This window comes from Spermophilus citellus (assembly GCF_964194105.1).
Source record: "Spermophilus citellus genome assembly, chromosome: 7".
NCBI classification, from domain to species: domain Eukaryota; kingdom Metazoa; phylum Chordata; class Mammalia; order Rodentia; family Sciuridae; genus Spermophilus; species Spermophilus citellus.
The window spans coordinates 50,698,906-50,718,373 of record NC_138188.1 but is presented as its reverse complement, the minus strand read 5'-3'; the positions used below and the strand labels follow the sequence as shown (position 1 = coordinate 50,718,373).

Here is a 19,468-nt window from a genome sequence, read left to right as displayed (position 1 = left end):
TGTCCAATTGTAGGGGACACATCAGGAAGACCTTTGTTTTCTCAGGAGCAGTATGAACACATTTTCCATTTTGACCTTCTTGCCAGCTGCTTGGAGCCACATTTGAACCCCTGCCATAGCACCATGTAATATATGTGAATGTAGTTTTAATATATTATTTTTCCTGAACATGACTTTTGTTTACATACATATTCTATTTTATAATATTTGTAAGTTACAAAAATGAAATCCTTCTGTTTTTGCTTTCTCAGTTTTTGCTTTCTCGGTTTTAGTTCAGCATTCCTAGGTTTGCAAATTCAATACACATTTCTGTAGTGAGTCGCCACTAATTGTGTAGGAAGCAAGTGAAAGTGTAATTAAAATAAATACAAAATAAATATTCTTGTAATCATCAGCCTGCAAGAAATATTAAAATATTGATGTCACAGCTGTGAGGACCTTAGGGAGGACTGATGAATCTGGTGTCCCGTCTGTTTAAGAATGCTTTTCTCTAATTAAAACAACTAAGTAACTAAGGGAGAAACACACAGACCAGCCCTTCACCCCACCTCCAACCTGATTATCTTCCTAAGGACGAGTTCACAGAAGGTGAACTGGACAGAATAAATAAGAAGTTTGCATCCTTCATCCTGTGATTACAGACAAATACCACACTTGGGACGCACCAGACAGTTGTTCTGTATGTGGCCCTGCCATTGCGGAGATCAGAATAGTACTCAGTCTGACCTCTACAGTACCTCCCTCACATTGTGACTCAGGTGCTGATTTGGGTGCTACTGATCTGGGAAGTTGACTCTGGGAACAGTTGATTTATCTTCATTGTGCAGATTACTGTAATCTTGTGTGTAAAGGGTAATAATTGTCTTACTAAGTGTTGCCCTGAACATGGAATAACCATAGCAAGGCATTAGATAAAATGGTATGTGTTTGCCCGAGTGTGTGCTGGGTGCTGATGCTTAAGAGGTTATCTGAAGTCCAGCAGGGTGCATTCCAGTGAATATATATAGAATAGTCTATTAAAATGGAATATTTTTCTTGTTGCACACAAGTGCTTAGCACAATTGTTGATGTACATCTTTCATAACATCTGAGCAGAAAGACATGAGAGACATTAGCTCTTATCCTTCAGTCCTCGAATTATTGTTTGAAAGCTATTTTTTGCATTTTTCAAATTCAATCTTTTATTATAGTTATTTGTGCATTGTTCTCATCTCAGCTAAACCAGTCTCCTGCAGTCAGGGAGTGTATTTTTTATAAAATCTCTTGATTCTCTGCAGAGCATAAATCAGGTATAGACGACTGGTGACCACTTTAGTGTCATTCAGAGATAAACATTTGCTCAATTAGTTGGAATGTTGCATTAAAAAAAAAAACAGCTTTAAGAGCCCATAATAAGAGATGCATTGTTCCAAGCTAATTACCTGAGATATCGTAGCTCCCCAAAAGACTCTTTGTAAATTAGAATTTTAAAAGGTTTTAAAGATACTTGAATCTGAAGCGTTTTGTCAAATGCTCCTGAACTGTTGACACAGTTATTTAGTATTAGGAAAATAAAGTCAACACATCCTGATATACCCTTAACCCACTGTAGTTTCTGAACAGACACATGCCATGGGTTTTGCACTGTCTGATACCTCTGTAAAAAACCACATCGTCACGGACCTGGATATATGCCAAAATTCTTTTAAAATATGCTTTTAAATTGTAGATGGACACAATACCTTTATTTTATCTATTTATTTTCATGTGGTACTGAGGCTCAAACCCAGTGCCTGGGTAAGCATGGTAGGCAAGTACTCCACCACTGAGCTACGGTCCCAGCCCTGTGCTGAATTTTTAAGAAATAGAAATCCTTTCCAATGAGCTCTCACCTCATGAGCTCATTTTAGTTTGCTTATCGTATTTCAAACAGAAAGTTCACATTCCTTTAGGAGTGATAATGTTTTATCATAGCGAGCAGATGGAGTTGGATGATGTATTATCTTTTGTTAACCAGTTCTTGTGTCTTCCGTAGGTGGATAAGCGGAGCAGCCGTGGTCAATGCCTTTTATTCTTCAGGCAGAAACCAGATAGGTAAGATGTGTTCCCCACTGTGCCAGCCCACCATGCTCCTGTGGATGATTTATAATACCCAAAACCCCAGATCTGAGGCTGACTTTTTGGTTTATTGAATATACTTCTTGAAAGTAGATGTATCTACGTGCCTTTCTTTTACTAGAATAGCAAAATTTAAATCAGTACAAATCACATTAAGGAGTTTTGGTTTTGTTACAATATTCCCATTTATAGCTAAACAGTTTATCTTATTTCCAAGTGGTTTTTATTTAATTTCTAAGTACTTTCTAAAAGTCCATTAAATATATATCTCTGTAAAGTTATATTAACTTTCAGACTTCCTAAGCATCAACATGTTGAAATGGTAGATCAAGGTCTCCTGGTGATTATGCTAGCTCAAGTGGAAATGGTTCCAGTCTATGTCATCCTCCTTCCAAAAGCCTTGGAGAGTTCAAACAGTTAAAAGCTAAAGTGTATTAGGCTGAACCATTTGGAATTGTATTTACGTAACCACTTTTGACCAGAAAAGAAAAAAATTACATTGATTATGCCTTTCCCATTTGCCTTTAAGCTTAGGAACAGATACATTAGGAAGTTATCAACATTTTTTTCTAGTATTTTTATGGTTTCTATTTTTGGAAAAAAAAAACTTGAATACATCTGGAATTTTCTTTGGCGGATGACATGAAAATGAATTATATAAAGTAATGAGAAAAGATTGTCTTTACATAACATAAAGATAATAAGTAAGACATGTATACTGAAGTTAAAATCAGTTGGCTCCAAGTCTGGGCTAATCTGTTTTCCAGATAGAGAAATGATTGGCAGACCTAGACAAAACCTGCTCAACAATCATCTACTTAGAATCCTGGCAGTCAGTCCTGTGGAATGTATTTCTAGAGAGACCTGTCAGGACTTTTCTTACAAATGCCTTTATCTCTGGAGGATCTTCTCTTTGAAGATCTTTCTTATAAGTGCCTTTGGGGATTGAACCCCTGGTACATGCTAAGCACATGCTGTACCACTGAGCTGCATCCCTGGCCCCTGGAGACCTCCTTTCAATTATATTCAGTCCTCCTGTCAGTGCAAGATCTAGTTCATATTGCAGTGCAACTCAGAGAGCAGAGATAACTTGCAGTGTAATCGAAAAGCAGGGTGAAGCAGCCATACCCTTATTTCTGCACTGGGGCAGAGCAATGGGCATAACCTCACTGCATTCCCACTCTGGGAGGACTCCAGAACCTATCAGACCCAGGGGTGATTCATTCTCAAGGACAGGAGCCAGACAGACCCTGTAGGACCACTGTGGCTCGGCCAGGCCTTGGCCTTTCTCCAGAGCCTGTTAGGACAGGAACCTGCATGATTGAACTACCCCAAGACCTAGGGGCTCAAAATGGGTTCACTTCAGAGACTGCCTGTTCAGAGAGGAGCTGGGAATGTTCTCATTTTGAGTTTAGTATCCTCACACCAAATAAGCACACAGCCAAAGGAAAGAGAAGGCAAAGGTGTGTGTGTGTGGGGGGGGGGGGGTTTGGCTAACATTTCACAAATAGTCAGTTATCATCTGGAAAATCTAGAAATTGGCTTTAAATTCTTAATTCATAAGAAAGACCTTTTGAAAAATTTTCAAGATAAACTCCTCTGATGAAAATATGAATAAAAAACATTAAGCTCTTTTCCTGTGCACATCTGCTAATAACAGCAGTTCAGAGAAGGGGAAACTGTTAGTCAGGAGGGGATATCTTTGAGATGTGCACTTTTCTCTTTAATGATGCATTTAAATTTTCAAAGTGGGGAGTCTTGACTAAAAATGAGTGAAGGTTCATCTCCCCATCTTCCTCCTCGGTGAATATGTGTGTGTGGCGGGGGGATGCACATGTACACACCCACACACCTTCTGCCACAGCATCTTAATGGGTGTGATGTGATACCCATCTCAGAACCGATGCCAAGTGTGTGCCACATAAATGACCCCTGCCACACACATATCCCAAATTACACTACATACAGTTCTCACGCAATGGGTTGTCTTATGTTGTTACATTAAAAAGTACTTGTTTTATTATCACAAAGGGAGTTATTGACTCATATCAATAATTTCTGCTTTTCCATTGACTCCTACCTTTGGTTAGAACTCATACAAGTAGCCACATCCCAACTCATAGGTACCCTCCACTTCACATCAACACAGTTACCAGAGCCAGAAGGCACACTGAGTGTATGGGATTCAGGGCTCCCCTTCCCAGCACACCTGCTTCCCAGAGCTCCGGAATCCTCCCACATCACGCCCTTAGGAAAGCTGCACGTGAATATTTTGTCAAGCATTTCTCTGTAAATTCCAGGCACTATTCAGGCATCATTCTGAATGTAAAAATCTGACTCAAGGAATTGATCAAGTCAGATGGAAAGTCCTAACACGGTGGTGTTCTCCTTTTTCATTAAAACTAAATCAAATTTTTACATCAGTTCCTTTTTCAATTTCAGAAATGTCTGAGCTGTGTCATATATTCAGACCATGTGGCCTCTGAATACCTTGAATTAGATTTTCTAAAATATCTTTTTTCATTCTTGAGAGTATTGGTTTCAGGCTTAACAATTAAGTGTTTCCAAACATGTTACTCCATTTAATACAAAAAGAATGTTTAAACATTTTCCAACAACAAAAAATTACCTAGCCAGGCATACGCCTGTAATCCCAGCACTTAAGAGGCTGAGGCAGGAGGATCACAAGTTCAAAGCAACCTCAGCAATTTAGCAAGGTTGGCTTTGAACTCCAATAAAATGATTGGAGATATGGCCATCAGTGGTTAAGTGCCCCTGGGTTCAATCTCTGGTACAAAAAAAAAAAAAATCACCTGAGTGCAAACTTGAATTTATAAGAAATATTCTAAAATTGAATTACTTGCAGCCTTAAAAAAAAATAAACCAGACAAAGTGCAAAGGCAGGGGTGATGGGACTGAGAAGAGGGCAGAGGAAACCCACTCATTTGCTTCATGGACCAGAGACTTATTTAATTAATTAACTTGTTGACAATCATGAACATTAAAAAATGCACAACTGAGCAATTGCTAATAAACAACAGTTGTGAAGTTCATGAGCAACAGCGATAAGACCAGCAGGGAAAATCCTCATTACAGGGATTTGGCTGACAGAGTAAAAGAGGAGGTCATAATTTGCAAAGTTGAACTTGGAGACTAGTATTTAATATGAGCCATAAAAATCTTATCTCTTGCCTGAAGAATGACATCGAAGGGTACAATTAAGACAGCAGGATCTTTAGTTAATGTTTAGTCTTGAGAGCACATTTCATAAGAGCATTTTATATAATGGGTGGATTTTAATCAAAGTACATAGTGTGGGAGATAGTGTTCACTTTAAGTTAATAAAGTACTGCACATAATTTTTAGACTTTAAGCTAAAAATAATTTCTTGGCACTGTTTAGCTCAGGCAGCTACACGTGAGGTATAACTTTCATCAAAATTCTTCAAGGACAAAGTATTTTTTTAATTATTTTGCCATTTCAGTATGATGGCAACTTTTCAATTTTTTAACAGTTTGGGGAGCAATTAAATTATTTAGGGTGTTTATAAAGTCTCCTCTACAAATAACTAATATTTGTCCCTGAAATCTATGCAAGGTTAGGTCATGTATAGCCTATCTATAAGACAAAGAAACATTACTGCTCATGTGAACCAGCTCTTAAGTTTCTTATGGTTGGAGTCCCTCTCTTATACTCTTGATGGACCACAAAGCAACAGCCCAGGGCTTTGCATGTAACAGGTATTGTTGCTGAAGTTTTTTTTTTCAGTTACAGAACATGATATTTCAGTTACTCAATGGAGAGTAGAATTTTAAAGCATGAAAGACAAAAATAACAAAACTGTAAGCATTGATTTTAATTCATTTACAAGGTCAAAGATTAACCACTTCTAAATAGCATTATCCAAAAGCAGAGATCTTTTTTGTTCAACAGGGGAAATATATTCCAAGGCAAGAGAATAAAGGCACCTTGTGAGTTTATTTTACAGCAGTGAAAGTGTCAGTGGACACTTTAATAAAAGAGGGTCATAGAGAGAGTGATGCAGGAAGAAGAAGGACACAGAAGAGTAGGAGGTGATGACGGAGCCAGAGACCAGGAACGAGATGCAGTGTTCAGTTGCTGAGCATGGAGAGCCACCGGAGTGTCTCTGCAGCAGAGAATCCAAGACCAGGGCTGCACGTTAAGCCGCACTTAGATTAAGAGGCTAGATTGGAATCAGGGCAGATCTCCATTAGGTAAGACAGGAAATGGAAAGACCAATTAGGAAATGAACAATTCTGAGGCTGACAGTAGTCAGACCACCAGAGATGAAGGGTGGACGCTACTAGGAGGAAGGGAAGGTGCATCCCGGGGTGCTGCATCCCAGTACAGAAGGTCAGCAAGTACGTGGGCTCATCAAGGTGGACTCCAGTTCGCTTACTGAGGTTTTCAGGACCACATCGTTGTCCGTGTATTCACTTAACCACGATGGCTCCTTCATCAGCACACTTCCCAGCTGCCTCTGTGCTCCTGGCACTGTTGTGTGGCGGTTCTGAGATGAGGAGCTTCAACACAGATGAGCCAGAAAGTCACAAACAGCGTGTGTTCAGTCACACGGATCTCTGGCTCCGAGGGCTGAAATTTGAGGGGGGGGATTAGAGGGAAAGCAAGGACTCAACCATAAACAAAGAAGGATTATAGGGGCCTTGACGAAAGTAAAATAGGGTTATGTGATGGAGAGACACCTTTGAAGGAATGACTGTGGATTTCAGATGCTGTCGTAGATGGATACATTTTTAGAGGTAACGTCGGAAGAAGTGCTGCGTTATTGAGTAACTACTTCTTCCAAATTTTTACAAGGGGAAAAGGACCTTCTGAATGTAGATTATAAATTTTCCTGGTCCAGAACTCCTTATAGCAAAAAACAATCTTAAAAAGAGGTCGTAAAGTAGATTGCCATGAATAAATCATAGATTATGGTGCCGCTTCAGGCTGATCTCTTTGTTGCTATCAGTAATAAAAGACTGGCATGTGTTTCTGTCACAGAAAGTGTTTATATACATAACACTGGCAGAGTGGTAACACATTAGCAAGCAAAGGGACAACCAGGCCCAGGCCTGGTGTTGTGCGACAAATAAGGCCACAGTGACCTCCAACCAGCTTCTCTCTTCTAGTCTTCCCAGCGGGGATCCTGCAGCCCCCCTTCTTCAGTGCCCACCAGTCCAACTCGCTGAACTACGGGGGCATCGGCATGGTCATCGGACACGAAATCACCCATGGCTTCGATGACAATGGTAAAGTCCGGCTGGCATCCTCCTTTGGCTGAGATACATCCCCTTAAATCTGGTTAGGAGTTGTTATAACATAGCAGTAGAACACTACACTTGTTCGTCAGTGTATCATCGCCCTAAGTTTGATTATACTCTCAGAGTTCCCTTTAAATTGTTGCTTAAGGAGATCACAAGATGCTGACTAGCGTGGGGATCGATGTGTGCTGGGCACTGCGAGAGTGAAGCACTGCTCACGTTGAGAAGAGACGGTGGCACTGGTGGGCACCAGCAGTGGTGTGGGTCTTCTTCCCTGGCTGCACAGTGATCCTAGAGGGCAGGGTCATGTCTTAAAAAGAGAAAATAAAAGCTGAAGACCTCTCCTATCCAGGTGCCCATAAGACTATTAAGCTGCTATCAGTTGGGGATGTTCTGTTTAAATCTTAAACCTACTACATGGGTTAGACCTGTGCAAACAATAGACACTTACATGTTTATATGCTGCCCTAAATGGCAAAGTAGATATAGAGTTTCAATGAAAGCTGAGAGAAACAGAGGTGTGTAAAGTGATAATTGAAATTATAACAGGATTATTTCACAAGTAGAAAAATAGTAGGAAGAGAATAACAGCAAAAAAATAAGCATTAACATGACCCAAGGTTAGAGAGCCATAGAGAAGAAGGTGACAGAAGAGGTACAGTCTTTAAAAAGCCTGGCTAAGCATCTGTTAACTCAGCCTTAGCAGAATGGTGCAAATACAGCTTGCACTTTTCAAATGGAACACAAACAAAAGCACACGAAACGCTCGTGCACAGACGCAAGAGAGGAACTGGTGGAGTTGGCGAGTGGGTTGAATAGTGCGGCTCCGAAGCCCTCTTCCTGTTTATAGATAAAAAGATGATAAAGTCCAGTATCAAACCACGGTATATGGAAATGTGGTTAGAGCTCAGAAAAGGGAAAGATCAGTGTAAGTGAGGCTTGGCAGGAGAGCTCTGGAAGAAAGAGGAGACTGCTGGGTGTGCTCAAAGTAGAGGGAAGCCACAGGACCTGGGAGGGGCCTGGGAATGTGGCAGGTGACTTAATACAACAGATTCATGCATGTAAAGCCACCCAACAACACAAGCCGATTGAAGGGTGTTGGGTCTGTGGCCTCGTCTAGATACCAAGAGCCCAGGCACACAAGCGCGGCAGGCGCTGACGGTCTGGGCTTTGCCCACTCCGTGGTTGAGAACAGCAACTTCTCCTCTGTCCATCCCAGTGTTGTCCACAGAGCCATGTTTCAGCCTCTGCAAGATAAAGATAAGCAACTTTTGCAATGAGTTTCCACTTGACTTAAATAAATGTGTTGCAGGCAGGAATTTTAACAAAGATGGCGATCTTATTGACTGGTGGACGCCACAGTCTGCACATAACTTCAAAGAGCTGTCCCAGTGCATGGTGCACCAGTACGGAAACTTCACCTGGGACCTGGCAGGCGGGCAGCATGTACGTCACTCGCATTCTTCAGAAGAGCCTCAGCGTGTTCACTCACTCACGAGTGAGCACTGGCACTTTGCACAATCATCCTAATGGAGGATTTTTTTTTTTTTTTTTTTTGACAGCTCAATGGACTTAATACACTGGGAGAAAACATTGCCGATAATGGGGGCATTGGCCAGGCCTACAGAGTGAGTGATGGTATTTTCTTTCACTCTAATGAGGAGGGGTGAATATTTATTATATTTAACCACTTATTTTAAGATCTTTGCAAAGACACATGTACTATGATCAGCAGATGAAGAATGTAAGTGAGGAGCAAGGGGACCCTCACTGTGGCCAGCCACAGGTCAGTAGGGTTGATGTGACAGAGCTGAACGCCATGCTCCTGGGTTCCCAAAAGCCAAGGAGCCAAGGAAGCATGCTGAGTCTCCAGTGCTGCAGTTAGGGCTGGCGTGGCTCTAGCATGTGGCCTTGACGTTGGCCCAACTGTCGTCAACACAGCATCCTGGGAGTCACAGCTGCCTTACGTTGCTCTTGCCTTTGACAGGTATTCCTTGAAAGCTCTGCCTTGGGTTGGGCACCAGTCTGGGTGCTGGAGAGACAGCAACACAACCTCCATGAAAGGTGTCATTTGATAATCTAAGAACTAAAGGACCGGCTAGGGACTGCCATGTGCACAGAGGACGCACATGGGGTTTTCACAAAAGGGTAGAGGAAGGGTGCCCATGGAGGCAATGAGTAGGAGTGAGGGTGATTCTGAGTGTTTCCCCAATCCCAGGGGAGCACACGCAGGAGGGAGTGAGCAGAGTCCACCTGAGATGGCCCAAGGGGCCTAGAACCAGGCTTCTCAGTGCCAAGGGTGGATAGTGCATCCTGGACTGGAGGAGTATGCAGAGTTATTTGTTCACATAGGAATGTCGGGTTAGAGGGCAGAAGGGAACCTTGGTGACTGTCAGGGCAATGTGCAGGGACGATGGAGGACCTGCAGGCAGCAGTGACCATGAATGATCAGAGTCCGAGGCTTGGAGCAGCTGAAGGTCCCCGAGCAGGGAGTCCCTGTACCTTCCTGCTTTAGAACGCTGGCTGGTGTGTTTTCTGCCATCTGTTGGCTGGATGGCACACACTGTGCATTTTACCTCCTGGGGTGTGAACTGTTTCTTGTTTTTCTATAAATATCCTCAAGCTTTATTGTAGGGTAGAGTTAACTTCTGTAGAAATGTTTTGACCTTTGGTTTTGCTTTTACAACACTGTTAAGTGACATTAGCAGAGTGCTCAGGCTGGGGACAGTTATTCCCTCTGTTGGGAGCCCTGCTGTGAATCTCGCAGCTTCCCCTCTGTCCTGTGAGCGAAAGGCACTCTCATCTCTCAGATTTTTGGGCCATCTTTCCTGGCTCTGAGTAGCTCGCACACATCTCAGATCTCTGCTAAGGGAGCACTTGAGGGTGACCGTCTGCGACCTCTGATGTCCTCCCTTTTCAGTTTTTACTTCTGGTGACTCGAGACTGTCAGCTGCCCCTCAGCTCAGTCCAGCTGAGTTTCCCTCCCTGCATGTGGCCTGAACTCACCCGGCAGCGAGGGAGGGCGGCCATATGCACACTTTGTTCCTTTTCCATCTCTCAGGGACCATTTTCCTTTTTGCCTGATGCTCAGTGATATGCCAATCACCATTTCGTATCTTGTCTGTCACGTGGTTATTTCAGTGGGTGGGCAAACCCAGCCCCTGCCACCCCACCTTGGCTGGAAGTGGGAGGCCTTTGCACTCTTGGCAGTCTCGTGATTCTAACATACAGCCAGACTGAGGATCCTTTGCTCTGAACTACAGTTGCTGGTCATTCCACAGAGATCCTCACCCAGTGCCAGGACACAATTATAATAATGAAACAAATTACAGTTGTGCAAATAATTCATTATACTTTGAATACGTTGAGTTCTTTATATGAATGCATTGCCCCTCGGCTAGATCGTGAGCTCCCTGAGAAGGAGTCTTCACCTAGAGGTTCAGAAACTCTGTGTTGATGGGGAACAGAAAGAAATGGAATGTATTGCCTAATTAATCACCATCCTTTGTAAGAAATAGAAAATGACACATCTCAGAAAGTTCGCTGTCAATCCCTTTTGAAATAAATTCAATAGAGAAAAACTCCCAATTTTTCACAGTTGTCTATAAATTCTTACGGATTAAGAATATTTACTGACATTTAAATTACCTAAATTCCTTTCTCTTAACATAATTGAGATTTAGTCTATTTTGTCCTATCTTTGGGGAGCCAGAATAGTTGCTTCGATTTCCTAGATTCATAGGATCCTGGGCCTCCAAGGGGTTCGGAAGACTCCCTTGAGTTTTGGCAAGAAACACTCAAATGAGTCCAATGTGACTCTGTTTTGCCCAGAGTAGTAACCAAGCTAAACATAGCAAATGCAGATGACTCCCTTGGCAATCTACCCTCCCTCCCCCCCGCCCCCGGCATACATGTGTATGTTTTTCCCCACTTATTTAAATCATCCACTAATTCAGCTGGCGTTTATTGATCGTTACTCTTATCATTGCCTCTTGTCATTGCCCTTATAAGCAAATTCTAGCCTTCTTCATAATTTAAGAAATAGGTGTACATTGCCATATCTAAAGGTATTGGGGTGATTTTGATATAAAAGGTAAAACTACTTGTTTACATGGTATTCTGAATAGGTTTATATATAAATTTAGAAATTGGAAGCATGTTTCTATTTTACTTACCGCCCAGGCCTATCAGAATTATGTTAAAAAGAATGGTGAAGAGAAGTTACTTCCTGGACTTGACCTGAATCACAGACAACTGTTCTTCTTGAACTTTGCCCAGGTATCGCCTCCTTCTTGACTGATAAACATGAAAACCTTTCTGAGTTGTGATTTCACAGTAAATTAGACACTGCATGCTGAGTGGTCTTATTTTAATCACTCGTGGCAGGAAATTTGACTCCACCGACTCCCATTGTTTATGACAGATTGTCAGGTCGTATTCGTGATGAATGATTGTTTCCCTGGTTGCCCTTCATTAAACATTACCCGAGGAGTCAGTAGCTGAGGGATGCAGAGATCACTTGGTTTTGCTTTCGCCCACCTTGAGCATACTGCCTGCCTTTTCTACTCCTGTCTCCAGGTGTGGTGTGGGATCTACAGACCAGAGTATGCCGTCAACTCCATTAAAACAGATGTGCACAGTCCAGGCAATTTCAGGTATGTGGGTGTGAGCTACAGTCTGGGTGACCCAAGGTTGGCGCCATTGTTTCTCTGTTTGGAATTTGGCTTTTTCCAACTCTGGTTCTATAAAATTTGGAAACTCCAATGCTTCTGTGTGTTTATGTCAAAGATGGGACTGATGGAACATCTCAGTGCAAGGTTTACATGAGCATTCTGGCCGCTCCCTTCTGCAGAATACACCTGTCCTCTGCTCAGTGCTTGATGAGTTCCAACAGAGATGTTGACCCTAAACAGTGGCTCCATCTGAAGCTAGCAAAAGCACATATCTAAAAGGCTCTGAGTAGTTTAGGCCTGAAACAGTGACTTCCAGATTGCAAAGAAAGATTCTATATAACATAAAGGGAAGTTGGTTACTAACCGAGGTTCTGCAGCCAGGAATAACCTTATCTCTAAAGCTCCAGGGGAGCACAGTGAAGCTCAGGTCCCAAACCAGCCCATGAGGGATGTGAGGGAGAACTGCCCTACAGAGAGGAAGAGAGAGTAGAAGCCCAAGCCCTTTACCAGGTAGAATGTCTAAGAGGCCCTCGGATGGGACTCCTAAGTCCCTATGAATTGTTTTAGGACTGAATTCTGACTGCTGTCGCCTCCCCATGGACCATAACATTTCATCATTCATTTGCTGATCAACACCACCTCCCAGGAAAAAAAGGCAGGGGAATAAGAATCTGAAGATTTTATAGAGTTGTTGGAAAAGAGAGTTTGAGGACAGAAGGGAACTAATGAGCTAAATTCGAAAAACCCAGCCTAATATCTGTGCAAACACCTCCCCTACCCCCCATCTTTCACTGCTGAGGAAGTAGGTTCATTTATGACATAACGAAGTGGCACATTTGAAGGTCAGAGACCTCACTTGGCATGTTCTAGTACCTTCTCTGTTGACGTCATCCCCTTGGGAGCTCTCTGGAAACCCATTTACTCACAGCCGTCACTGTACGCCTGCTTTCTGTATGATGTGAGCTACATCTAGTCCTGCTGATAAGTTACATCAATTGCTTTATAGGTACAAAGCAAAAAAAATGTTACTGGATCAATTCCCATTATGTTCTACCCATGAAACACTTAGTTTTAATTTTTAAAAGTTTTTATTTTCCTGTGGAAGTCTCCAATCCAATGTCGAGAATACCAGAGAACATTGGTAAACTCACACAAAGCACCGTACAGTCTAATCTGTCAAAGCTTGGCCCTGCGTGTCCTGTGAACTAAATCAGGGCTCCATAAAGACCCCAGTGGAGTGAAGCAATATGACTGTAATACTTGTGAATCTGCCATTCTCAGAGAGTGAGTTTAATTTTGCAATAGGTAGAGATTTGACTCTTAAGAATTAACATTTTTATCTGAACCACTGGGTAAAAATTTCCTTGTTTAAAAATGCATTTTCTACCTGCCCATCATAACCCGGTTTCCTGAACCATACCTAACGTTTTGGTTTTGGTTTTTGATTTTGTTTTGTTTTGGTTTTGTTTTTGTTTTTTTTTTTGACAAGAAAAACTGTTGTTGTGACCGTTAGTTATCCTCTTGTTGTTTATTAGGTGAGTGAAACCCTCAAAGCCTACGGTGGGTGTAGGACTGTTCATCCCTACACCCAGGGTGCACTCTCACGTTGTATCTGTATCAGGGGTTTGCTGCTTTTCCCTGGTACTAGCTATTCATCTCTGTGCCTCAGTTTCTTGACATTTAAAATAAGGATTAAGTTACCATGAGAGTGGCAGAGGACTAATGTTAATGCGGGTGATGTGCCTATTACATGTACCTATTTGAAAATTAGTATTAGGATTATTTTTAGATAAGAAGTCTGAACAGAATAAAAATTCTTAGGAAAAAGTCATGGACTTGTGACATTCCCTATCAGCTCCAGGCAGGTGCTTTCTGTGGCTCATGAATTGAATTATGTCCTGCCTATTCCAGCACATCAGTGATAGCTGGTCCAGCAATACAGAGCTAAGTACGCTGTTTCCTACCCCCTATATTAAACTGAAAAACAATATTTTAGTCAATACATGGAATTATTTGTATCTTTGATTTTCTTTTGGTCCTGGCTTCAAAGATGCCTCTTTGATTATTTTTCATTCATAATAAGAGAAGTGTGTTTGTGTGTTTTGAAGGGTAAGTGGAATGCCAACCTTTTGTCAAGGAAATTATTATTTTCTCTGGAGGTAAAGGGATTTCCTTGGCAAAAGGTTGAGGTTACATTTCGTTTTGGAAACAGGCTGCTTCCTGAGTCTACAAAGTAAAACATATTTTTAACAGAACTTTAAAAACTAACAGACATTGGGTTGCTATTGAAAATTTGTGCTTGGTGGTGTATGTAAAAATATTTCCAAAATAGAGGGAGATTTGTAACCTTGTGCTTAAATAGCCAGACATTGAAAACAAAAGGCAAAATATACTTGATATAAAGATGAAATCTATAAAAGTGTATTCATTAGGTCTAAACTAGAATTGTTTTATTCTTCTTAACTAAAGCCTTATGTATGTTAAAATAAAACTTCAAAATCTTTAGTGTTTTAAAAAAATTCCCCTTGAATATGCTAGAAATTAAGTCCACAATTTAAATATTGGCTTCTTTTTGAAAATCTAGATTTGGCTAGTCAATCCATAGGCACTTTGGGGAGTGATTATTTGTTATAATATTTACTACATAATGTACAACAATGTTTCTAATGTTACTTAGATACAATATTTCTATTAAGGGATCTGTTAATTTTTAAAATAAATCTAAATAGACAAAATCATCTACATGCTTAGATTACTCAATATTATCTCCCATTCAGGAAAATTAAAGAGAACTTTATAGAAATAATACCACTAAAAAACAACTCAGGTAATGTTTTTCACAGCTTAGTTTCCAATATTTTGGAAAGAATATTCTTTGTAGTGTTTTGTGTGCAGTTGTTTTCAAGTTATAGGGTTATTTTATTTCTTCTTATAGTTTGCATCCTTACAGTAACTCCTCGTTAAAATACTCACATTTCCTCTATTTACCTTAAATATTAACATTGGTTCCTGATATTTTATAAATATCAGGGTGGATCTTGGTGAGCTTTGTAATATTCCTGTTAGCACCTATCAGACTTTAGCACCTACCTAAGAATCTCTGTTAGGCATTTATTTATTTTGGACTATACAGTGAACTGGGTGCACAGTGGCACACGCCTATAGTCCCAGTGGCTCAGGAGGCTGAGGTAGGAGGATTGTGAGTTCAAAACCAGCCTCAGCAATTTAGTGAGGCCCAAAGCAACTTAGTGAGACCCTGTCTCTAGATAAAATATAAAAATGGGCTGGGGGTGTGGCTCAGTGGTTGAGTGCCCCTGGGTTCAATCCTGGTACCAAAAAAAAAAAAAAAAAAAAGAAAGAAAGAAAGAAAAAAGAGAGAGAGACTATATAGTGGAGCAAGTGCTCATCAGTGGGGCTCCATTTTGAAAGATGCATAACAAGTCATGTAGGCAGGCATAGTCAGGTATGTTATAGGTCAGAAAGTCCACTCTTGGTCACATAGATGTTCAACTCCACCTCTCTTAGATGTTTTTAATACAAGTGATTATTTGCCAAGGCAATAAACAGCAGCAGCACAACAAATTATCTTATTTAATGAAGTAACAATTCAAGTAAACCAAAGTTTTCATCTTCTGTTATTAGAAACGCCAATGCAGGAGCCACATAGTTTTCATGTAGCATGAAATTCGTGTAATTGTTTTATGTAATATTAATGAAATTCAATCTCACTCTCAGAGAAAGGATTTGTTTATTCATACTGTGCCACTTTTCAAAATGGTTATGCATATCTTCCATCCAAAGATTTGATGTTATAAACACCAGACATTCATTAGAGACCCAGAAAAGTGAGTTAGGGCCTGTGGCATCTAAGTGAAGTCTTCTGGTGGAGGGGAGACCAGAGCTGAGTGCTCAAGGTCAAGCGTTCCTGCCTCTCCAACTTCCCCTGTATTCCAAAGACAGTTGTGTCTTTAAGGTGTTTTTCTGTTTTTAATTTGAGACAAATGGGTTTGGGCATTGCAGCTGAAGTACTTGTTCCCGTGTGATGAATCTAAGATACTAGCATTTGAAAAAAACTTAATAAAACAAAAAGCAAAGTCCAGTTCTTCTTGTTCTTTCACAGGGTTGTGCTATCAGCTAGGGAGCTTGTCCAGTGGAAGGTACACCCAGGCCACCATGAGGATTGTCCCCTAGCCAGAGTCTAGAGCTTCCTAAATTGGGAGGCAGACTGGATCAATGGGCCAAAGCACCTCCGTCCTGTAGAGTACGTGAGCCCAGCGCCCAAGAGACAGGAGCAGTGAAAATTCCTAGTTTCTAAGAATTTCGGAGTTAGGAAGTTCTGGGAGTACTGCCTTCCAGGATGCAAACTGCAGACTTCTCATTGTATCCTCACATGGTGGAAAAACTGAATTTATTCTTGAACATTTCAGATGTAAGAAATGGGCACTTAAAAAAACAAATAAATAAGTCAAGCTCTCAGCCCCTGGCCTAAGTGAGGCGGTGGGAAATTAAGTCCCACTAGTGCCCCATGTCCCACTTTCTAGGGTTGCACAGGAGTTTACCACACAGGCCTGGGAATTGGGGACTTGCCTTACCGCCTGCCACAGTGGCTGCTGAGGCCCCCACAGCCTGAGGGCTCCACGTGAACCAGGTGGTTCCTCTCCCTTCCATGGTCATGGTCAAGGGCCTCCAGAGCCTCTACTCCAGAATCAGGGGAGGCCTGTCAGAGGCCCTTATCGTGCACCACCTTGTCACTGCCTCCCAGTCTGTGGAGCCTGTCACCTCCTGTCACGTACCAGTGGATATCTGTGTGCAGAATGGGTGTGGGGGCAGGCAGGGGCTAGGCTGTGTGCGTGTGGAGAGCTCTGTCAATCAGGACGCTCCTGGTCTTCATCAACCCAGCACCCCTGCCCCCGTCCCCACCCCAGGGAGCATGCTGCTGGTCCAGGTGGACGAGGTGGGGCGGAGCTGGCTGGGCATGGCATGGTCCCCTCCACACCCTTGTATTGACCCATCTCTTCCCTCCAGTACTGCGCGGTGCCGATAGTGTGCTGGTTGTTTTCGCCCATTGGGAGCAGAGATAAGAAGACATGGGCATTTTTCCAGCCCTTTCCAGTTATTCAGGCTGAATCCAGTTTCTGATATTTAAGGAGTCCTTTTGGGAAAAAAATGAAAATAACAAAGACCTATTAAAAGCCTATTATATTTCAATGATTGTATGAGCCCTTTCACAATACGGTAAAAAATCCTGATTTCATTCTTCACCCAAACTTTTCTTAGGAAACTACAATTCCAAAAATGCATTGTTTGTTTTGAAAACACAGAGCATTTATGGATGATTAATGCTCCACTACAATCTCAAGGTGCAGAAACTATTATCATATGCACTTTTAAAATGAGGAGACTGAGGTACAGAGAGGCCTGGTGACCCGGTTTCAAACCAAGCAGCCTGTCTCCAAAATCCACGCCTTTCACTAACTTCTGCTCCGCAGACTCTCCATTGAAAAACTGTTAATGACAAGGAATCGACTCATTGTACCAAGTTTATTTTTCCTTTTAAATTTCAAATTCTAGAATTACTGACTTGGCCTGCACAGAGAAATCCTGTAGAGCTCTCCACTCGTGTGGACATGAGTAGCCAATGCTGATGATGTCTTTTTTGTTTGTGTCAAAGGATTATTGGGACATTGCAGAACTCGGCAGAGTTTTCAGAAGCCTTTCATTGCCGCAAGAACTCCTACATGAACCCAGAGAAGAAATGCCGCGTCTGGTGATCTTCCCAAGAAGCAGCACAGCTCTTGGCTGGACTCGTCAACAGCACAGAAGACTGGAACATTCTAGCCAAGAGAACAGGGGCCTCTAGGTCACTGCAGTTACCTGGAGGGATTAACAGAGATGAGAACTTCACCATACCAATCAAACTAGGTTCTTCTGGAAAGGGTGTGGAGCAGGAGGGGTCCAAGGCCTGTCAAACCAATCGTGTCACTGTGTAAATACTGCTTCGTTTCTAAAGATGATCTTACCATTCATTTCTGTTTCTCTTGTGATCTGCCAGTTTTCTGTCCCTAGGAAACTTGACCACTTGAGCCAGACCTTCTCATCAAAGAGAAAAAGAAGGGGTTCAATACAGTAGGCACCAAAAGCATGACCACCACATGCTGGTTTAAAACACACAGCCAGTGCTTCTCTTTACCTTTATTTGCAATATTTATGCTCTTCAAAACTCTTCCAAAGAATTCTTATGCATTTGGGGGCCTTGGAATGGACATAGTTTTTCCATATATCAGTTATTCATTCAGCCTTCATTTTATTCTAAGCACTCTTAGGGCAAAACTGAATGCCCAAAACTGTTTTTGGTTATATCTGTCTTACTGATACAGAGATTCTTGGGGCCCCTGCAATTTTGTAAACAATTTCTTGCTCTCTCTGTCTCTCAACACTTGGTCTTTTTAAGGGATTTCTAGTAATGTATAAATAATAATTTTTATATTTAATTAATTACATTTACAACCAAGTAACTGTTATTATAGGTAATCATGGAATATTAAAGTTTCTCACCAAGATAAGCAGTTATGAACCAAGATCCATTAAGCGATGTGCAGATGAAAATGTGAGACTTTAAAAATTTATAAATGGATGGAAAGCTTTAAGCACAAACTTCAGGACAGAGATGCCACTGAACAGTGGTGTGGAGATGGATGATGCTTGTGGGTCACAAGCAGGATTTTCCAAAGCAAATCTGTCCCTGAGGGTGGCTGAGACAGAAGGGCAGAACTGCCCATGTACCTCTGCTCGGGTTTGTCATCTGATGCAGATACTTTGGTAATAAATTGAAGTTGGGAGCCCATTGCTCACAAGCCTGTGTTTGAGCCCCCTGGCTTCAGAACATGAGGTGTGCTTCTGAGTGACAGTGGGAGGCCTCGGTGGGCCTGCTTCTGGAATTCATGTAGGTGGCACAGAGTTTTGGAGGGGATACCTCTTCCCTATGGGGATCCATCTCTTGAGACTTTATGCTCCTCTCTATTCCTGTCCTGTTGGCTATTTCAGCTCATTTCATTTACCTGATTAAAGTTTTACAAAAGAGGTGCACTTCCAAAGTCCTTATTTTTCCAAATAAAAGGTGAAAATGAAAGAATCTACCCAAAATATGGGTGTTGATTTTACTGCCTCTTGAAAAATGACCGTTTGCCTTTAAAAAGATGTCACTAAGACATTTTACACACACACACACACACACACACACACACACACACACTTGAAATTGCCTAGAGCCCAAGGCACAGCTCCGTGAACTCTGAGCAAGGCTCTGTAGCAGGACCGGGGAGGCGGAAGCCTATGGTGCCACCCTAGGGCTCCACAGGCTCTCACATCACGCACCAGTGTTGCATGTGGTGGCTTTTAGAGAATAGAATCAGT

General features: G+C 41.8%; 1 protein-coding gene across 3 annotated transcripts in view; it reads left to right on the top strand.

Moving 5' to 3' along the window:
• The window catches only part of MME (membrane metalloendopeptidase), an 82,039-nt gene extending 62,839 nt beyond the window's left edge, over positions 1–19,200 (top strand). For all 3 annotated transcript variants that reach the window (XM_081301717.1, XM_081301719.1, XM_081301718.1), the window contains exons 17-23: positions 2,015–2,073; positions 7,251–7,370; positions 8,695–8,828; positions 8,945–9,010; positions 11,565–11,660; positions 11,961–12,037; positions 17,727–19,200. In XM_081301717.1, the coding sequence (XP_081157843.1) occupies positions 2,015–2,073; positions 7,251–7,370; positions 8,695–8,828; positions 8,945–9,010; positions 11,565–11,660; positions 11,961–12,037; positions 17,727–17,826 (652 nt within the window). In that variant the 3' untranslated portion in view covers positions 17,827–19,200. The remainder of the gene's footprint in view (positions 1–2,014; positions 2,074–7,250; positions 7,371–8,694; positions 8,829–8,944; positions 9,011–11,564; positions 11,661–11,960; positions 12,038–17,726) is intronic.
• Positions 19,201–19,468: the final 268 nt, after the last annotated feature.